This window comes from Cynocephalus volans, chromosome 14, assembly GCF_027409185.1.
Source record: "Cynocephalus volans isolate mCynVol1 chromosome 14, mCynVol1.pri, whole genome shotgun sequence".
NCBI classification, from domain to species: Eukaryota; Metazoa; Chordata; class Mammalia; order Dermoptera; family Cynocephalidae; genus Cynocephalus; species Cynocephalus volans.
This window is the reverse complement of record NC_084473.1, coordinates 11,825,981-11,847,066: the sequence shown is the minus strand read 5'-3', so window position 1 is coordinate 11,847,066 and position 21,086 is coordinate 11,825,981. Positions and strand designations below refer to the sequence as shown.

The 21,086-nt window shown below is 48.4% G+C and overlaps 1 protein-coding gene and 1 pseudogene across 1 annotated transcript; both read left to right on the top strand.

Moving 5' to 3' along the window:
* Positions 1 to 7,461: 7,461 nt before the first annotated feature.
* NTSR2 (neurotensin receptor 2) lies at positions 7,462 to 18,206 on the top strand. The gene is made up of 4 exons (XM_063077740.1): positions 7,462 to 8,085; positions 14,595 to 14,868; positions 16,865 to 16,955; positions 17,945 to 18,206. The coding sequence occupies exons 1-4, from the start codon at positions 7,462 to 7,464 to the stop codon at positions 18,204 to 18,206; spliced, it is 1,251 nt and encodes a 416-aa protein (XP_062933810.1).
* Positions 10,881 to 12,147, top strand: LOC134363193 (cyclin-dependent kinase 8-like; annotated as a pseudogene).
* Positions 18,207 to 21,086: the final 2,880 nt, after the last annotated feature.

Genomic DNA, 21,086 nt, shown 5'->3' with positions numbered 1-21,086 from the left:
ATATTAGTCTGTATAATTGTTTTTATACGTTGTTGGATTCAATTTCCTAATATTTTATTGAGGATTTTTGCACCTATGTTCATAAGAGATATTGGTCTATCATTTTATTTTCTTGTAATGTCTTTGTTTAGTTTTGTTGTTAGGGTGATTCTGGCATCACAGAATGAGTTAGGAAGTATTCCCTTTGCTTCTATCTTCTGAAAGAGATTGTGGAGAATTGATATAATTTCTTCCTTACATGTTTGGTAGAATTCACCAGTGAACCCATATGGGCCCAGTGATTTATGTTTGGGGAGGTTATTAATTATTGATTCAATTTCTTTAATGAACATAGACCTATTCAAATTGTCTATTTTTCTTGTGTGAGTTTTGGCAGATTGTGTTTTTCAGGGAATTGATCCATTTCATCTAGGTTATCGAATTTGTGCACATAGAGTTGTTCATAATACTCCTTTACTATCCTTTTAATGAGCCCATAATAGGCATTCTTCAGTTCTGATGCAGTGCTTTTGATCTCTACTATTTCTTTTTGATTCTTTCTCACAGTTTCCATCTCTCTGCTTACATTGCCCATCTGTTCTTGCTTGGTGTCTACTTTTTCCATTAAATCCCTTAGCATGTTAATCAGAATTTTTTTTTAATTCCTGGTCTGAGAATTCCAACATTCTTGCCATGTCTGAGACTGATTCTGATACTCATTCCCTTCAAACTGTGTTTTTGCCTTTTAGTACACCTTGTAATTTTTTTTGAAAGATGGACATGATATAGTAGGTAAAAGGAGCTGGGGCAGATAGGCCTTTAGTAAGGTAATGGTAAGTTGTGGGGGGAGGGGAAGTATTCTACAGCCCTATGATTAGGTCTCAGGCTTTCAGTGATGAGGCATCCCTAGACCGTGAGCTGCACCAGTATTTCTCAGTTTTCCCTGCTTCACATGCAACAGGGTGGCTAGAGGGGGCTGGAGGTATGTATTACTCTTCCTCTAGGCAGTTAGGTTCTGATAAAAACTCTTCAGGTTAGGCTCTGGTTAAATAGCTTCTTCTGAAGGCAGGCCTTGTTCAGAACACAGTGCTCTGGCTGTTTCAAGGTGATTCCTTTTCCCCTCCCCCTGCCAGAAGCATGAGGGGCTTTTCTCTGACATTCATTGTGAGGACCTGATGGAGCTCCTAGAGGTAAAATACACAAAAGTGTGCCCCACCACTCTGTGACTAAGTCTCCCTGGAGTTTTTAACTCTCAGACTTTCCCACACTGAGCCTCCAGCAACTCATCAATTACAGTTTAGGTTTTTCTAACTGGCACTGGTTCCTGTGGAGGTTTCTGCTGGGTTTCTGCCCCATAAAGTTGTGCTTCTCTGTATCTCCCCAATTTTGAGAGCAGCAGTTTGCCTTGTGACCACACTTCTCTGACCTAAGAAGTTGCTGATTTTTCTGTTTGTTCAGCTTTTTACTTGTTGTTAGGACAGAGTTGTTAGGACTATTTCTAAGCCCCTTACATGCTGTACAGGAAACTGGAAGTCCCATATCAGGTTTTAAATTACTGGTAGTGATAATTTATAAAGCAATAATAGGCCATGTTACAGGCACAGGGGCCACACATTGGCCGCTCCTATGGCATATATTGATAGAACATTTCCTTTTGCAAGCAAAAGTGTCAAGATGCTTGTTCGTCTTAATACTTTCTTATGGGAAATGGGTAGAGAGGGAAGCAGTGTTCCATTCAAATCCCAACTGTTGCACAGTTTGCTCTAAGGCATGGAGAGATTGTGCATCTGGAAGACAACAAGAGGCAAACCAGAGAGCCAGGCAATAACATAGACAGTGAGGAAAATTGCCCTGATGCCAGCCTGGGCAATTTCCTGTGAATTGGAACATGCTCTAACTTCAGTGAGGGATACTGTGGGCAAAGGAAGTGACCTGTTCATTGACAGGATCTTACCTATTTCAGCTGAACAGGGTCATTCAAGTGTCAACATGTTTGTACACATACACAAATTCACACACACAACTGAACACAAAATCGCACATGATCCTACATACCCATGATTTCACATACACACCCGTGATCTCACACACACACACACACACACACACACACACACACCAATGGTCATACACACGATCACACACACACAATCAACACACACACCCCTATGATCACACACACATGCACAACTACAATCACACACACACATGATCACACATGCCCACAATCACACACATAAACACATGCTCACACACACACACACACATGCACACCCATGCTCTTTCTCACACACACACCTATGATCACACATACACAACCATGCACATTCACTAGATCAGTCAAGGACCCAGCAGAGAACAGATGGGACTCTTGAGCTGGGGGCTTGAGAAGGCTTAATAAAGGGACTGTTTACAAGGATATGGGCAGGGTAAGGAAGACCAATGGGGGGTCTCTTTCTCTCTCTCTCTTTCACACATACACACACACAGTGACTTCGGCTGTTCCCATGAAGGTAAACTATATTTATTGGAGTCAGAGAATGCTGCTGTTACTGTGAGGGAAGAGGAAATTAACTGTCTTCTTTTCCAGTGTTCAAGCAGTCATCACGTGGTAGCATCAGGACAAAAAGCTGCATATGGACTGGAAGCTGTCATCAGCCCAGGCTGCCATAATAAAATACCACAACATATATTTATTTCTCACAACAGACTCTATTTTCTCTGGAGACTGGAAGTCCAAGATCAGGTGCTGGTGTGGTGGGGTCCTGGCGAGGGCCTGGCTTGCAGGTGGCTGCCTCCTTGCTATGTCCTCACCTGGGGCAGGGAGAGGGTGAGAGGGGGGAAGAGAGACAGACAGAGAGTGAGCACTCTGGTGTCTCCTCTTATAAGGACACTAATCCTATCAGATAAGGGCCCCACCTTTATGACTTCATTTAGCCTCAACTACTTTCTTACTCCAAATACAGTCACTTTGGGGGTTCAGGAATCAACATATGAATTTGGGGAGTACAACTCAGCCCATAGCAGAAGCCCTTTTGACGCGAGGGCAAGAAGGCCAGGACCCTGGGCACATGAAGCAAGCAGAAAACCCAGGGTCCTGACACCCCCGGCCAGACAGGAAGCCTGGTAAACCCTTGACACTGCTGCCCAGGCAGCTGGAAACAGAGCAGCTCTCCATCCCCGGCATCCCTGAACTCAGAACTGCTGCTCTTCCAGAACTGCCTGCGCCTGCCAGAGCCCTCCAGCACTGAGTGCTTCTCAATCACTCACTGCTCAGTTAGAAACAGAGTAAGTTAGCTGCCTGGTCTGCAGTTAAACAGGAAAGCCAAGATTTTGAACCTATGCAGACGGTGGAGGACACCATGGAACAGAGTCATCCAGTACAGGCTGAAATCTATCTGAACACAAGGGATGTCTTGCTTTTATTTGGAGGCAAACTCAGGTTCTGATAGGTGTGGGAGAAGCGAGCTCCAGGTCCAGAGCATCTACACATGGACATACTCTCTGAGCAGTTTAGGCTTAGGGTGGCCATGAATGAGATTTACAAATGGAGGGCACAGTAATCATTCTGCTCTGGTGAAAACAGAAATCCTCAGCCCTCTGCACACCTCTCTGTAAAGGGGACCTGCTGGGTGATTCAATGGTGCTGAGTTTCCCTCCCTTCCACATTAACGCATTTCCCAGGTGCCCTCTGAGCTGGCTGGAGAGGCCCACCCACACCAGAGCCAAGGCTACCCTGAGAAGGCATCCATACCCCTTTCACATCTCTGACACTCCCTCCTGGAAAATGGCCCTGCCCCCAATAGTGTCGCTAATGAAAAACCAGAGACTTTCCCTTTATCTTTGGGCTTCTTTACCATGTAGAAGTTCAGTCTCACTCCCCAAAGTGACAGCCTAGGTACTTCAGACCCTATGACTTCTATTTGCTCAGTGCTCTAACCCAAGGAGGTAAGAAAAACAGGTAGACTTGCCCAAGACAAATGACTAGTGAATGGCAGAGCCAAGACTTATCCCCTCCTCTTTGACTCCAGGCCCAGTGTCCTCTCTGCTATACCTGCCTAGACCCTAGGAGACTAAGCACTTGCAGATTCTTCCAAGAGAAACAGAAACCTACTTTTTTCTCCAGGTCCTGCAGGCCTTATTGAGCTCCATGAAACCCAAAGGCAAAGTTAAAAATTTCTTAGTGTGGGGTTTGTGATCAAAGAAAATTTGTTTCAAACTCATATATGTAGAATCCTTAAACTTGATGGAAACAAATTTAATCCCACAGTTCTCCAACTTTTTAGTTTTAGTTCTCAGTTTTAATTTACAATACTGTAACTATTAATAGATATAACCCACTTAAACTAAAGTTCTTTGGGGTCCTCAATAATTTCTAGAAATATAAAAAGATCCTGAGACCAAAAAGCTATACTCTTAGAAATTAAAGCTGGATCATTTCTAAATACTTATTTTTAATTCATTTAAAACAACAATAATAAACGCATACATGTTAACATAAAAACACTATTATTAAAAATAACCATATTTCCAAGTTTAAAAATAGCATTATTTGTACTGTTTTACATTTTCGTGAATCTCTTTAGTGTCTGGCTTAATTGAGGACAGCTGATCCTCGTATCTGCTTCTGCATTAAATCTGTTCTGATATATTGCTTTGGTTGATATATATGAAAATAATCCAATTTCACACTGACGTGTAGTTGGGAAAAAAGGGAATATTTTAATAACCTTTATATAAAATTGTGGATATTCTTCTTTGATATCACGCCAAATTTGGCAAGTAGTAGTTTCTTAAATGTTGTTACAATGTAGAAACTGAAATCATATTAATGTATTTTTCAGAATCATTTCCATTAAAATTCATTGGTCTACTTTCCATTTTGAATGGAACTTTTACCCATGAACAATTTTGTAACATAGTAGATTGGTTATTTATGAAATACTGGTTCACTGCGTTATGCAGATCCTCCAACTGCTGATACATTTCATTATACATTAAACAAAAATTACATTCCTTAATATCACCACTGATATCATTAGGAAACTCTTTGAATATTAGAAAACTGTCAAGTTCAGATGCCAGATGCAATGGTCCAAATTTCTTCTTGAAAGCTCAAGTGTTATAAATTTTCTTACTTCATTTATTTTTGAAAAAATACCTGCCAAATACCCAGGCTAAATACCCATAGTTCGTCAATTGTCTTCTTGTAAAACTGGTGTCCGCCCCCCCACACACACAAAAAAGGCAGCTAGTTCATCTTGTAACTCGAACAAATGCACAAGTACTTTCCCCTGAGCCAACCAGTGTATTTCATATATAGCAGAAAAGACTTATGCATGTGAAGGAAGAAAAAGCACAAATGTTAACATGTAGGATGCTAGAGTAAATATTACATTTGATTTTGGGTCGCTGGCACAAGAGCAAGAGGGGGAGAGGGATGCGCTCCATTGCTCATATTCACAGAAAAGAGGCAGACAGGAAAGACGTACATTGCTTGATATTGAATTCTAAAATAACTTCTCAGCCCAGGACGTCACATGTTGTACACTGACCCCTCTGCTGCCCCTGTGCACCTGGGACTCCCGTCTCCTCCAGGCAGTCACTGGGTGGAACACAATCAGAGCTGAAATGGGGACAGAGTGGGGCTGGCAGTAGTGACAGATTTTTTTTTCTTTGCCTCAAATTTTACACCATGTACTGAGACTTCCATATAGAATGAATAGCTGGATCTATAGCAGTTTATTAACTCCTTAAAAGCTTTTAAACCCGTAAGATGCAGTACAACATTATTCTAACATGATTTAAGAGAAACAAGAATCGTATGTCACCCTAGCCTGTCCACTGCTCTACAATTGCGAAAGCTCTCCTTGTGTTTTAGTGTATTCATTTGTCTCTTACTTTCCTTGAAATCACAAGAAATTAAGCAGAATAGACGCTTCTTTTAAAATAAAAACTTCAAAATGACATGTAGGAAGGAGTTGTAAGCCATTAAAAATCACAAATTCTGACGAAGAAAGCCCTCTTCATTTCTCTGGTTCTTCAATTGCATCAGAATACTTGGGCTCAATTTGCTTTTCTTGTGCAATATTCTCATTTGTAGCTAAAAGAACTAGGTACGTAAGTTGCAGGGCCCCTTTTTCAAAAATTATGAAGAATTTCAAGATGACAATGGCGGAGCATTAAGCCTAGAGCAGGTCCCTTTTAAGCAAGGGCGCCTGTGCAATTACACAGGTCGCATGCCCGTGAATCCAGCCCTGGTTGCTAGTGATACTCACCACTCTTGCTGTAGCTATTTGATAAAGTCACCGCATTGCTTTCCACTTGCCTACCAGCCTCAAACACCTTTCAGTGCAGAAGCAGAGTAAAAGTAAATTTACATAATCTGTTTCTTTTTTAAAAAAAAGATGGCCGGTAAGGGGATCTTAACCCTTCACTTGGTGTTGTCAGCACCACTCTCTCCAAGTGAGCTAACCGGCCATCCTTATATAGGGATCTGAACCCGTGACCTTGGTGTTATCAGCACCAGACTCTCCCAAGTGAGCCACGGGCCGGCCCTCATAGTTTCAATTTCAATGTGGGTAGGGTTACATATCCATATGGAAGATTAAACTAATTCTCACTGGGCCGTAACAACTTTGCTAAACACACAAAAAATAAAAAAATAAACAAAATCAGGAGATCTGGGTTCTAATTCCAATGTTGCCCACAGTAAAGAAAAGGGGGTTCTTGGGGTGAGGTGAGAAGCCTCTAGGCCCTGCAGCTCTGAAGTTCTGGTGTTCTACATGAGTTTAAAAAAGAGACAAGTGAAAGGTTTTAAGACATGGTAAATACGCTTTTCACTTTCTCCCACTGCTCCATGACAATGCGAGCTCAAAGGACAGGGAAGGCCCGAGACCATGAGCATGTATCTGCCGGTGGCAACGCAGTTCCCTGGGCTATTAGTACAGCATTGAAACAGCCCTTTAGCAAGAACCTTGACATCTGCAAAATGTCAAAGCACCAACAAAGTCCTTCCTAAATCGTCTGTGGGATGCACACTCAGATAACAGCAGCACACAGGCCTAGGCACACGACACAAGCTCTGGGCAGGCATGTTGCAGGTCAGGAACTTGCACACAGATTCTCTCATTTAATCTTCACAAAAATTCTGCAGTGTAGGTGATATTTTTAAGTTGCAAAACTAGATCCAGAGAGGTTAAAAAACCTGGCTAAGGTCACACAGCTGGTCAGTGGTGGAGTCCCTTCCAACTCATAGCTGTTGGTCCCGAAAAGAGCCCACTTTGCACCAGCACGTGCTTCCCTGGATTGAACTGAAGAGAGACGTGTGTACGTCGCTCACAGGCTTGCTCAGGGACACCCTTCTGGGGGCGTGTTCTCCCAGTTCTGGAGGCTCCCAGAGAGGAGGAGGCTCTCGCCCAGCGGGCAGCTCGCCCAGTCTGCGGGCAGTGAGAGGGAGGGAGCGCAGGCCGCGGGAGCGGGATGGAGCCCAGCAGCCCGCGGCCCCCGAGGCCCAGCCCCAGCCCCGGGCCGAGCCTGGACGCCCGGCTGGGCGTGGACACGCGCCTGTGGGCCAAGGTGCTGTTCACGGCGCTCTACGCGCTCATCGTGGCGCTGGGCGCGGCGGGCAATGCGCTGTCCGTGCGCGTGGTGCTGAAGGCGCGGGCCGGGCGCGCGGGGCGCCTGCGCTACCACGTGCTCAGCCTGGCGCTCTCGGCGCTGCTGCTGCTGCTGGTCAGCGTGCCCATGGAGCTCTACAACTTCGTGTGGTTCCACTACCCCTGGGTCTTCGGCGACCTGGGCTGCCGCGGCTACTACCTGGTGCGCGAGCTGTGCGCCTACGCCACGGTGCTCAGCGTGGCCAGCCTGAGCGCCGAGCGCTGCCTGGCCGTGTGCCGGCCCCTGCGCGCCCGCCGCCTGCTGTCGCCGCGCCGCACGCGCCGCCTGCTGTCGCTCGCCTGGGCCGCCTCGCTCGGCCTCGCCCTGCCCATGGCCGTCATCATGGGGCAGAAGCACGAGCTGGAGACGGCGGCCGGGGAGCCGGAGCCCGCGTCGCGCGTGTGCACCGCGCTGGTGAGCCGCGCCACGCTGCGGGTCTTCATCCAGGTAGGGGAGCGGGGCTGGGGGGACGCAGCCGGGCCTCCGCTCTTCCCGGAACGCGGGCGTGTTCGAGGCTGACACTCGCGGCCCCGCAGAAAGTTGGCTGTCGTTGCCCCGTCTTACAAAAGACTCGGGGAGCGACTGGGCCCAGGGGAAGTCCTGAGTGACATCCAGATTTTAATTCTAAATGAGCCCCCAAAGTCTGTGTTCTTCCCACTGTTACAGGAGCGCTGCTCGAGTGGGGGCGACAGCAGCACCACTGAACTGTTACTGGCAATAAGAACCGCCTGGAGAGGCTGTGAGAACAGATTTCATGACCCACCCCAGGCTGTGTTCAAACAAGCCCCCGCCCATGGCCCTGGAACAGACCTCCCTGGAGGTGGGGAGGGCCAGGGAGAGGCGCTCGGGTCCTCGAACCTCATTTCCTATCACCCTCCCGCCTCCTCGCCTCCCCCACCACCCGCTCCCGTTGCTCCCCTCCTCCCCGCTGCCTGCAGAACCTCTGGCTTTAAGGCAAAAGCTCTCTTTTCCGCTCTCTCCCTCTCTCCAACGCTTCTCACCCCTCAAAGTGCAGCTGCAGTGTCACCTCTTCTCTAAAGCTTCCCCCAACCCCCAGCTCCCAGGGCTCTCTCCTCTTCCGAATTCTCCCAGCCCGTGGTGCATCGGTGGCACTTTGTCATGCGTTTTCTGAAAGGGATCCTTGCCTTTCTTGAGTGTTGGTCTCACATGGCGCGTGGTTCCACGAGCCAGTGCCCTCTGACTTTGTTCTGGGCGCTGCCCAAATGGATGTGATCCTGTGTGTCCAGCACAGTGAAGAAAGGGGAAGGCTGAGGCAGCGCAGGACCCTCCAGGCCTCCAGGAGACCTGAAAGGCCAAAGCAGGGCCGGGCCAGGCCCCTTCTCTGCCCAGGAGCACGTCAGGACATGTGCAGGGCAGGGTGGCTGCATAGGTGACTACGGTGCCATTTCCCTTAGTGAAGCTCCTTCTGACTTTAAGCTTCTTCTGTAGCTGGAAGCCTGGCCCGCCTGCAAGGTCGCAGGGCCCACTCTAAAGTCCTCTCTCCCTCCCCGCTCCCTCTCTAAAGGCCCCTCCCTCGTTTGTGTCTGGTCCATCCATCCGTCCATCCATCCGTCCGGCAGGGGCAGAGGACCGAAGCACCTCCCCAGAGGTGTTCACTCACCAACTGCATTTCACTCAGCAGAAATCAGAGGAATCCATGGGGACAGTCACTGTCTTAACATTTCATGGACGTTCTGTGGAGCCACTTTGTCCCTCTTTGCTCCAAGCATTCCTAGACTGGGGGACTCTCCTCCAGGTGACCTGTGGCCAGGCTCCTCCTGGGTCTTAAGCATGGCTCCCTGGTGGCCCAGGGTCCACTGGGTCCACCAAGTCATCTTCAGAGGTGTGCCTCTGTGGAGGACTCCCCAGGCAGCGGGGCCTTCTTTCTGCTGAACTTGTCACCTCTCATAGCTTTAAACACCATCTCCCTCTCCTGGTTCCTCTCTGGCAGGTGCAGGCCCAGAGCCCCCTGGCCCATCCCTCATAATCCGCCATGAGCGACTGTCTGCAGTGGCTCTCCCCATCCCAGTCTGGGGGCCCCGGTGGGCACCAGGGAGCAGGCCACAGGGCCCCCGTGAGTGTGGGGGACCGAGGGTTGGACCAGGCCTGGGAGGGCATGAGGGTGCCAAATGCCTGATGCAGGTTTATTTATTTGTTTCTTTGTTTACAATGGATTTATTTTCAAAGGAAATTGGCATTTAAAAGTTTATAGCCTGTTTCTGAAACTAAAGAATTCAGCCACCGTGGAGGGGGGAAGAGGCTGAAGAGGACTTTAGTCAGGACTCTGTATGTTGCACGTGACAGAAACACAGCTGGATCTGAGCTGAGGACGCTGCGGCAGCTCTGGGACCTTGGGTCAGACCTCAGGACTCGCAGGAGCCCCTCTGCCTGTCGCTCGTCCCTGACTTGGACAAGGGCGTGTGGGTGTCTGTGGGTGGGGTTCACACACACAGGCCTGTCCACGTGGCCTCTGGCATCCCCTCTGATAATTAAGTGAGATCATGTGACAGTGCCCGAGATACAGCATGTCCTCAGTAAATGCTCCCCTTCCTCTTCCTGCCTTTCCCTGAGGGTTTATCTCCAACTCTCCCCTCCCAGCCTGGCACAGTGCCTGGCTCATAGGCCTGCATGACCAGGCCCTGTCGCCTGCGGTGACCACTGTGTCCCCTGCGCTCCCCTCTCCCCTGCCTTCCCTCCCACCCGCTCTGCTCTCACCGTCCTACCCCTCCCCCTCGTCCTCATCGACTTCCCGCTTCCTCCAACCCCCACTCAGCTCCCTTTACCTTCTCTAGATTTACTTGTTCTTGTTTTTTTGTGTGTTTTTTCAGATTTACTTTTTAAAACATCTTTATTTCGAATCAAAGTTATACATGTACATTTTTTAAAAATTCAAAATAGTTGTTGTTTGAACATATGTGAGTAAAGGGTGTGTTTCACATAAGGATCCCTGAAGTAGCTGTCCCTGTCACCTCCAGGGCAGCAGCAGGGAGGACCACAGGGAGAGCACCAGCTCCCCACTGCAGCTCTGTCCCTCTGCTCCCTTTGCCCAGGGAAGTCTCTGCTGGGCTGTGGTCCACAGCCCCTCAGTGCAGCTCTATCAAGGGGCATCCTCCACCTCTGGCCACATCAATCCATGTCCTGCTTTGCTGCTGGGTAGATCAGGTGGGATCCAGGGGCTGTGGCTGCCCGAGCACCTTCCTGCAGCCCCCTGACCTGGTGTTCCGACCTCAGAGGCTGTGACAATGGACCATGACTTTAAAGTGAAGCTGTCCAGCAAACGGGAGACATTTGAGGACCTGTTTGAATATGAAGACTGCAAAGTAGGCTGAGGCATTAGGGGTCCTGTCTACAAAGCCAGGAGGAAAGATGGTCACTTCAGGAGCTTGAGCTTCCAAATGGCCTGTCTCCTTAGAAAGTGTTTCTGTTTTGTGCTGATAGGGAAGTACAGATTCTGTGTGACCTCTGACTTATAATCTATTGTCACAGAGCATCTAATACAAGCAAGAAGCCAGCTCACTTACCTTGGGGTATAATTAGTCATTATTACATCAGATCCTAGAGATGGGATTCATTGCCTACGTGTTAACTGGGTGTTGCATAGGAATATGGAGCCTGCCAATATTTTAATTATGGGCAAATGTTCTAAGCAAAGAAGAATCAAAATTGCTGATGTGGGCTTTGCCCAGTTTTTTTGTTCACCTCTGAAGCCTTTGGCAGATTTGGATCCAGCAGTTGCAACATTCTGGTTCTGGGTCCCAGAACTACTTATTGAAGCATAAAAGTATCCCGAAGCTGCTGATGTGTGCGGTACAGGGTGTGTATTTGCAGAACTATGAATGTCAGAACTAATATTGATTATCATCAGAACTACTCATCTTTAGCCTTATGACAAGCTGGACAGAATATCCAGTTTAATGGAATTTTGTGCAGTATAATAAAGAAACCTGAACATTCAACATTAAGGAAGGATTTCAGAAGAAATATACATGCCAACTGCAACCTCTACAAGATTACAGGAAAACGCACAGTTAAACCCATAAGAAAACATCCTGTTTGCTTCAGAAGTTTCTTACTATGGTCTCCATAAAGAGAATTACTGGCTAGGCAGGATCCCTGATTTTTAGAAGATCCACTTCCTATATCAGACATTTTTACAGGTTGTCAAATTTCTTACCCAAATCTGGACCTGATGATAAAGGAATGAAAAAAAGAAAAATACACACAAAAAATCCAGCAGCAGAGAAGTAACCATACAAATGCAACTGACCACTGAGGGAATCAGGACAGCAGCCCTACCACACAGTCAGGTAGTATCATGACCTCACACCACAGCAGTCCCGTCCACATGCCACCTGTCCCAATGTGGGCCCAAGCACATTGCAGCAAGCACAGAGCAGCAGGGTACACTCACCTACCTCCCAGCAGCCCCCATGCAGCATAGCCACTGCACACTGCTCCTGCCTCAGGCCTGGCTGCACAGCTCCCTGCTGGACCCTGGCGTGGCTGTGACCTGGAACCAGACAACCACATGCTCACAATGCCTGGTAGCCACATTCCACTCTTTTCACTGACTGGGTCATGGCTTCCAGGCTATAATTATTTTGGAGTCAGGCTTAAAAAAAATAAGAGCCAAGCAAGGTTTGTGTTGTGAATATGCTGCTGACATGTTTCCTTGACATGGTTCAAACTGGCTGAGGCAATGAAGCTGTGAGACGCGCTAGGGCAAGCTTTTGCCGTTACAGGTAGGGAATTCCATCAGGGCATCAGCATTAGTCAACAAATATTACGTAAGAAAAATGTTTAACTTGAGACATACAGTACACATCAACACAACAACCACATTCAAATTAGGATTATTTTGGTTCATATTTCTTATTAGTGTCTTATCAGTGAGTTGATTCATTGTCCATACTAATCAGTGTTTTTTGTCCAAGAAAATTGCTCATAATTTTTGAAAGTACAAAGAGCTGTATAGTTTTCCCAAAAAGATTCCCAAACTTCCAAAGATTAATTACTAATTTAGGAATATATTTTTACTTTTTTTTTTTTTTTCTTTTTGGCAGCTGGCCAATACAGGGATCCAAAACCTCAGCCTTGGTGTCATCAGCACCACACTCTAACAGAGTGAGCTAACCATATTTTTATTTCAATCTCCGTCTTGACTGTTACTAAAGCTACAACTTAATAGTGATTATGTTGTCATTGATATAAATCTGTTTGGTTCCTCAACAAACTAAAATGATTGTCAAGTGGAGTGAGTTGTTTTTCTCTTGGTATTGCTGATTTCTGAGTATGCATTCAGATGAAAAAAGCATGCACTGTAACTCCTTAAAAAGATGCTGTGCCAAATTCAGATATTTTATATTGATTTAAAAGCTGATTTTAAAGGGGGTATATGCATTTTTTAAAAATGTTTGCAAAGGGAAAGGAATAAGACAGCCTTAGAACTGGAGAGGGAAAACCTTATAACAGATGCATTTTGAATTTTGAAAATTAAACATTTAAAAAATCAGGGTATTATATAATAAACTTGTGTTTTCTAAGTCAAAAAATATTACATAATAATGCAAGACTTGTCATGTAAAACAGCAATCCCCTCCCCACCTTTCCACACTGTCTCACATTCTCTAGTCAAGAGGCAAATGCCATCCACTCTTGGCTGTGGCTGCTCTTTGCTACGTATTTCTAAAGAACACAGTTGCTTTATGTCCCAGTTTCAAGTTTTATTCACTGACTTTTACTGCAGAAAATGAGCAGCTCCCTCTCTTACATTCCCGTCCCTGCGCTCCGCACCCACACACACGCCACTGCCTCCACTGTGCTCCCAGCACCATTATGTCGCCATGCTTGGTTAGATTTATGTTCAGTATTTATATTATGCCTATGTAAATATTCCACCCAGATGAGCTGTGCCGTATATTTTTATTGTATTTTCTTTCCAACACTTTTGTTTTCCTTGCAGTTAATAATTCAGTCCTTTTTTTTCCATTTGCTTAGTTTTCTAGTTACCTATTTCTAATTCATTTTTCACTTCTCTACCAGAAGCATAAATTACACTTCCAAGAGGTCAGACTCATCATATCATCTACCAGTTTCACCTTTTATTTCTCTTTTCTCCCTGGAGCCCTCTGTCCTTGGCTCCAATCCCACTGGTTGCTCTCCAGGCCACCTGCATGAGGGCACCCCAGAAACTCCCTGCCGCTGCTCCTGGGCTCCTCCGCTGGATGCCCCGTTCTTGGATCCCAGGTCTTGATCAAACATATTCCTTTATAACCTCTAAGACATAAGAAAAGGTCCATGGAAGGTAAAAAATTTGAGAATTTGCATGTCAGAAATTTTTTTCTTTTATCTTCACTTTTGTCATAATATGGCTGGGTATAAAATTCTAAGACAGAATCTATCTTTTCCACCCATAATAAAGCATTGTTCATTATTTTCTAGCTTTCACCGTTGCTTTTAAGAAATCAATGTCATTCTGGTTCCCCTCCTTTCAATGTGACCTGTTTTATTTCTTTGGAAGCTTTCAAGATCTTTTCTTTATCCCAGGGTGCTGAAAGTTGTAAGAACAAGCTCTGGTGTGAGTCTGTTTCCATCCATTGCTCTGGGCACCCTGGCAGCCCTTTCAGTCTAGAAGCTCAGATCCCTCAATTTTGGGAAAACTTGCTTGAATGTGTTTTCTTTTTTTCCACATCATTTCCTCCTCTGTTTTCTCTATTCTTTTTCTTTCTGGCACCCTATTATTTAGGTGCTGAGCATTATACACAAATCCCAAATCCTTATCTTTTCTCTCCTATTTTCATTGCTCTCTCCCTACATTCTAAGAATTTTCTCAACCTTACCCTCTAACGCTTCTGTCACCCCTTCTGCTGATGCAGATGGGCCTGGGGCATGGCCTGATGACCAGAGAGTCACAGGTCCTGCTGCTGCCCCCACAAGCCTTGAAATTACCTCCACAGGTGAATGTGCTGGTGTCCTTCGTGCTCCCTTTGGCACTCACTGCTTTCCTGAACGGGGTCACCGTGAGCCACCTGGTGGCCCTCTGCTCCCAGGTGCCATCAGCTTCTGCTCCAAGCAGCTCCACTCCCAGCCACCCGGAGCTCCTGAGCAAGGAAGGTCTCCTCAGTTTCATCACCTGGAGGAAGACCCTCCCCCTGGGCAGCCAGGCCATCCTGGTGAGACACAAGGATGCGAGCCGGATCCGTAGCCTCCAGCGCAGCATCCAGGTTCTGAGTTGAGTCTTCTGTAACACGGCCCCAAGAGGAAGGGATGGGTTTCTGGGCCACCTGTCTCCACCTGTCCCTTGCCAGTGACCTTAGCAAGTTACTTCCCCTCATTAGGCCTGCGTTTTTCTATGCCCCCGGGGAACTGTATAATCACCAACAGGCTTCCTGTAAGGTTCAGTGGGATAATTAAAAGAAAGAATGGAAATCCTGTACTTGAACCGCCCTCGCTACGATCTGCTCCAGGGAGTAGCACACGCAGACAGGTAGAGGCCTGGCTGCTTTTCTGGAAGTCTGGCCGCATGGATGAATACGAGGAGCAGTTACGGTTAAGACCTGCAGACAGGAATCATGGACTCTCACGCTGGCTGGGTGCCCAAATCCAATCCCCTTAACTCTCCACTTGCCCTTACGGCAATGTTGATCTGTTTGTTTGCTTGCTTTTCTAAGTATCTAGGCAAATTTGGCCTTGTAAGACAAACCTTAAAAGACACAAGAAAACAAAGGTCTCTCCAGGCATCTGCTATAACCCAGGCACTAGCTACATTCTGGGAGGATCAAGTAAGAGACAGGGTCTCTGCTCTTGGCAAGGTCACGGTCTTGCACATGGGCAGAGATGTAATGTGATGCATGCAATAAGTAACCCAAAGTCAGTAAATGAAGGTGTTGGACTTTGTTTTATAGACAATGAGTCATTGAAGGGTGTCGGGGACTGATACCTGAGGGGAGATGGTAAGAAATTGACACACTTATTAAATCAGGAGGGCTTTTCTCAAGCTGCTGGCTTGAGAAGCCCCTTAGTTTATTTTAAGTTCTTTTTATAAGCCAGTAAAATAACACATTATATTGATTAAGCCAGTTACGTCTGGTACAAAGCTGTTTATAGAACACTTTCTGTTGACATGGTGCTTTGAAGGTTCAGGGCTAACTACTTATCAGCAAAGCAAGAGCATAAATTCCTCCTTTACAAAGTTCTCAGGGTCCCGGGTTCATTCAAAGTTCAGGTCTCAAGGGGGAGACAGGCAGATGGGCAGCCAGCTTTTGCTGGCATAATTCCCATAAGATAGCAAGAACTTTGTCAGCTTGCTACCTGGTGCCTTTCAGAAGGGGCCGATGTCTTAGAGTGACGGGTGATTTGTGTTTGAGATCTCTTGCACTCAGCAGCTCTTTGAAAAACGGGCTAAATAGTACTTCTCACACGTGGATGTGTGTAAGAGTAATCTGGAGGCTGTAAAACGCAGACTGCTGAGCCCCAACCCAGACATTCTGACTCAGTAGGCCTGGGGTGGGCTGGAGATTCTGCCCTTCCCCCACGCTCCGTGTTGACATCAATGCTGCTGGCCCAGGAGTCACGTGGGACTAGAGATGGGCTGCTGACCCAGGCAGGGCAGGATCAGCAGAGGGCAGGGGTGGAAGGTCAGGAGACTATTGTCATAGTCTAGTGGAAAGGAGATAAGGGCCTCTTAAGGTGGTGGCAGCGGGGATGGAGAAGGGATGGAGAGGAGAGATGCTAAGGAGCAACTTTAATAGATTGATTAGATATAGAGGGAACGGAAACATCAGAAGAGTCTCTGGCTTATGGTGCAAGACGGGTGGTGGTGCTGTTGGTCAATCAGAAAGATGAATTGAGGAGGGAGAGGCTCTATGAAGCAGGAAAAATGCTTAAGTTCTGTGGCAAATGCGGTTAGACAACCAAGTGGGAATAACTAGCCCCGAGTTGGGAGTATGTTCTAGTGGCCAGGAGGAGGTTCTAGAAGCATGCTGTGTCCGGGTCATGGTTGGAGAGGACATTCACCTGGAGGACAAGCTAATGCAAGGTTTGAGAACAGATTCAGAATGGGATGGGTCAGATAACCTCGAAGCTCCCTTCCAACCCTTCAACTCCAGCAACAAGCTACAAGGCAATGCAGTTGTCACCTTGGGCATCTTCCTTCCTCAGAGATGGCATGACTGAGGATGTGTTTGCATTCTGTCTGTCACTGTGTCTCTCTCCACTTGTTCTGCAGGAGCCATCGTGGCTGTGTATGTCATCTGCTGGCTGCCATACCACGCCCGCAGGCTCATGTACTGCTATGTCTCCGATGACGGGTGGACCGAGTAAGTGTGGTGGATGAGCCAGAACACGGGGAGGGGGCCCGTTGGCTTGGGCTCATGGTCTCCATTGCTCTCCAGAGGGACCCTGAGTTGCTGGGTCCCCTGGAGCTCTGGCCTGCATTCCAGCTGGTCCTGCCCAGTCTGTGCCCTCAACATCTCCCAGCTGGAGGTGGGGAACAGGGCATTCTCCAGAAACCTCTGACCTGGTAGGCTGTGTGCATGAGCAGCCTTGTTGATAGCAGTCAGGGCTATGGGTATCCTGACTACAGGATGCAGAAAAGCCTACAGGCTAGGGAGGAAGGCAGAGGCCATGTTAACACAAAGAGAGAGGGAGGATTCAGCTGTGATTCCATGAGCTGAGACAGAGAACATGCAACCCTTCTATGACACAGTTGGAGAAGAGGAGAGAATTCATCTTCCTTTTGGAAATCACTATGCCCCTGATCATAAGTGAAAGTCAAACATACAAAAGAATAGAGATCCCATGTAGGCTCCAAGGAAATAGCTGGGTTACCGATGACTTTTTCTCGGGAGCTACCAGTACCCCTCACACACACACGTGTGTACATACATGCACATGCCATGCCCTTCCCACTGCAGGGAAATTCTGCAACAAGGAGCACAGCTTCTCAGAAAGACTTTCCCCTCTTAGTGAAGTCACATCTTCTTGACCACACCCAGCAGCACGGGACTCCCAGCTGGGCTGGACAGTCAGCCCCCATCCATCAACGGGGGTCCCCTTCACCCTGTAGTTTTCACCTGACTCGAAACTGCAGCCAGGAGGGCAAGTCATCGAGGCTGGGTGAAATGCATCAGCCAGGGGCAGCTGGTGGAGAAGGGGCATTTGCTGAGTTCACGTTATGCTTCCTGGCAGCAGGAAATAGGCTTCCTCCCCTGGCCCCGTGGAGGAGACAGGTGGGCTCCAGCAGGAAGGGGTGGGCACTGGGAGCAGGCGACAGGTCCTCTCACCAGGCTCGGGGTTTCTCTCCCAGCACACTCTACGATTTCTACCACTACTTCTACATGGTGACCAACACACTCTTCTACGTCAGCTCAGCAGTGACACCTGTCCTCTACAGCACCCTGTCCTCCTCCTTCAGGAAACTCTTCCTGGAAGCCCTCAGCTCCCTGTGTCGACAACAGACCCCCATGGAGCCCATACCCCTGGACACCCTGGAGGCCCACCCTCCTGGGTCCAGCTTCAGGCTCTGGGGATCCCCCAGAAACCCCAACCTGGATGACATACAAGAATGAACAGAACAAACCGAATGACTGACTGCTCGGTCACCAGGCATATCGGCCATGCATGTTATCACTAGTCATTCTAGCTTCACGGTCGGGTGGGCTTCTGCAGACCCCCGGCTCTGCCCCTTGCAGCTGTATAACTGCAGGCAAGTCACGTAACATCGCTTAGCCTCAGTTTCCTCATCTAGATAACGGAGATAAAGAAGAACGCCCGTGTTGTCTGAGAGGAACGTGCTTAGTGCAGTGCCTGGTGCATAATCCATAGTCAATAAATGTCTGCTGGACTCTCTTTGCAGTTACTGTCACTACATTGCTATTGTTGCTGTTTTCCTGCTATCCTGGAAGCCCACCGCATTCTCCTCTAATTTTATACTCATGGGTTGTAAACTCAGGTGTCCAACAAATTTCCTCAAATGACAAATCAGCATTGCCCCAGCAGCTGGCTGAATTGTTCCATCGCACGAGCTGTGGTGAAGTTCCTCAGTCTCTCCCGGGGAGGCAGCGGCTGTTCACACTGATAGCAGCTCCCTGTGGGCTCTGGAAGGCCAGCAGGCACGGTGGGGTCTGGAAGGCCAGTGGGCATGGCAGGCACTGGAAGACCAGCGGGCACGGCAGGGCTCTGGAAGGCCAGCGGGCACGGCGGGGTCTGGAAGGCCAGCGGGCACGGCGGGGTCTGGAAGGCCAGCGGGCACGGTGGGCTCTGGAAGGCCAGCGGGCACGGTGGGCTCTGGAAGGCCAGCCGGCACGGTGAGGTCTGACCTGCGGCCATGGATGTGTGGCCAGCAAGGAAACGGCCATGTGCCACCTGCCACAGAGTGCACGGGCCTGGCACACCCCGGCCAGCCCAGTGGTGGACAACAGGCGACTCTTACTCCTTGTCATCAGGGCAGGCTCCATCCGTTTTATGGCAGGCCTCAGCACAGGACCAGGCCCCATGTCACATGGCCGGCCTTGCTCCTGTGGTGGTGATGCGGAGCCACGAGGGACACGGTGATTTCCCTGAGTGTCGCTGACTCAGTGTTGGGGGCGGGTGAAAGCACAGGTCCGGGAGGGCCAGGATGTGGACGAAGAAGGTTCCTGCTGGTGGACCATGTCCGAGCTCCCCTGTGCCCATCCAGCTCCTCACCCACCATCACCCACCCTCCCCACTCCCGTGACCAGCACCACACACACCCGTCACGCACACATTCACACCCATCACACAGCACAACTCACACACACACACACATCGCACGTCACATGCACACTCACCACACATACATCACATGTCACACACACACACCACAAGCACATCACACATCACATGCACACTCACCACACACACATGTCACACGCACACACACATGACATGGTATGTCATATGTTACGCACTCACCACACACATGTCACATGCACACACACCCACCACACAGCACACATCACAGGCACACTCACCACATGCACACACCACACAGCACACATCACTCACACACTCACCACACACACAGCACACGCTCGCACACCTGGGCTGGCACACCGTTTGAGATGAGCAGACGGAATAGCTGAGGAAGTGGGAGATGCAGCGAAGAGGAAGGGTAGGGCCAGCTGCCACAAACGGCCTGGATGCCGAGCAGTGACTTCTGTATGACTCGAGGTGACCTCTCCAGCCCCCTACCCAGAGCCCTTGAGAAGAGCCCAGAGGTCACGATCACACACTCTTCACCGAGCCTACACCAGGCTGGGACCTTCATGGGCACCCACCACTGTCTGCCTAGGCAGGGAGAGGAAGTGCCGCCCAGATGGCCGGAGCCACAGCAGCCTGGGCATGGGACCCCTTGTCGGGTGGCCCTGAGGGGTGGGCCCTGAGCTCGCCTGTCCATGGAGGGAGAAGGCGGCTCAGACAGGCGCTGGGCACAGCGGGCTGACCCTCCGTCACCCACGACGGCCTGTGGCTGAGGACTGGCACAGTCTCATGCTCAAGGTCCGTCTTCTGGAGCTCCTTGTAAGGGCTGGGGTTGCTTCTCCTCACGTTCTAGCAGAAGCGTCACAGAGCACTGGGAAGTAGGGAGGGCAAGAAGCTCACGACGCAACCCTGGGTGTCACCCCGCGAGCTGGAGCATGAAGCGATTCGCCAGTGAGGTTTGGCTGGCCCCGAACCTGGGCCCGGCCCCGTCACTTAGGAGCAGCGAAACCTCAGGCAGGTTCACCTCCCTGAGCCTATTTCTTCATCTGTAAAACTGGCAAAGCAAAAAGCTCTTAAATCCATGTTTAAAAAAATAATTCATGTCAGCAAAAACTGACCTGAATTGAAGCAATTTATAATCTTTATTTATCCCTGTTTATGTAAATATATAATACATATATACTCATGTAACTATACCTCTCTCTATATATGTAGCTGCAGACATGTTAATGCACTCGATTATGGGGATTCTCCTAAGTCCCTGCTAAGGGTGTTACATCATATGTGGTTACAGACCATGTTAATTTTCTAATATAGGTAAAACACTAAATTGAAAAATACATCTGGCCCCAAGGGTTTCAGATAAGGGATTGTGCGTCTGTAGTACCTAATAATGAGTTTATAATGACTGGATGATGTATAGCATGTAAGCCCCACCACAGTGCCTGGCACACAGTAAATGCTCAATAAACCCTGGTTGTCATTACTGCCATCATCATCATCATCGTAGGCCCCAAGACTGGATAGAACCTTCTAGAGCTGCACTTACAGAAGGCCATATGAATGAGGCACACTCTCTCTGCTACATGTTACCAAACCACAGTGAAAAACAGCAAACCAAAACGTAAAGAAAAACAAATTGAGAACACGATAGATGAGCTACTTTACACGTTATCCAAAAATTTCATGCAAATCATTAAGCAAAGCATCAGGATCCCAAAGGTCAA

Excerpts from the sequence above, each read along its gene's own strand:
- NTSR2 (XM_063077740.1), top strand. The coding sequence starts at position 7,462 with ATGGAGCCCAGCAGCCCGCGGCCCCCGAGGCCCAGCCCCAGCCCCGGG. Across the intron at positions 8,086-14,594 it reads CGCTGCGGGTCTTCATCCAG|GTGAATGTGCTGGTGTCCTT; the intron begins GTAGGGGAGCGG and ends TTACCTCCACAG. Across the intron at positions 14,869-16,864 it reads GCGCAGCATCCAGGTTCTGA|GAGCCATCGTGGCTGTGTAT; the intron begins GTTGAGTCTTCT and ends CTTGTTCTGCAG.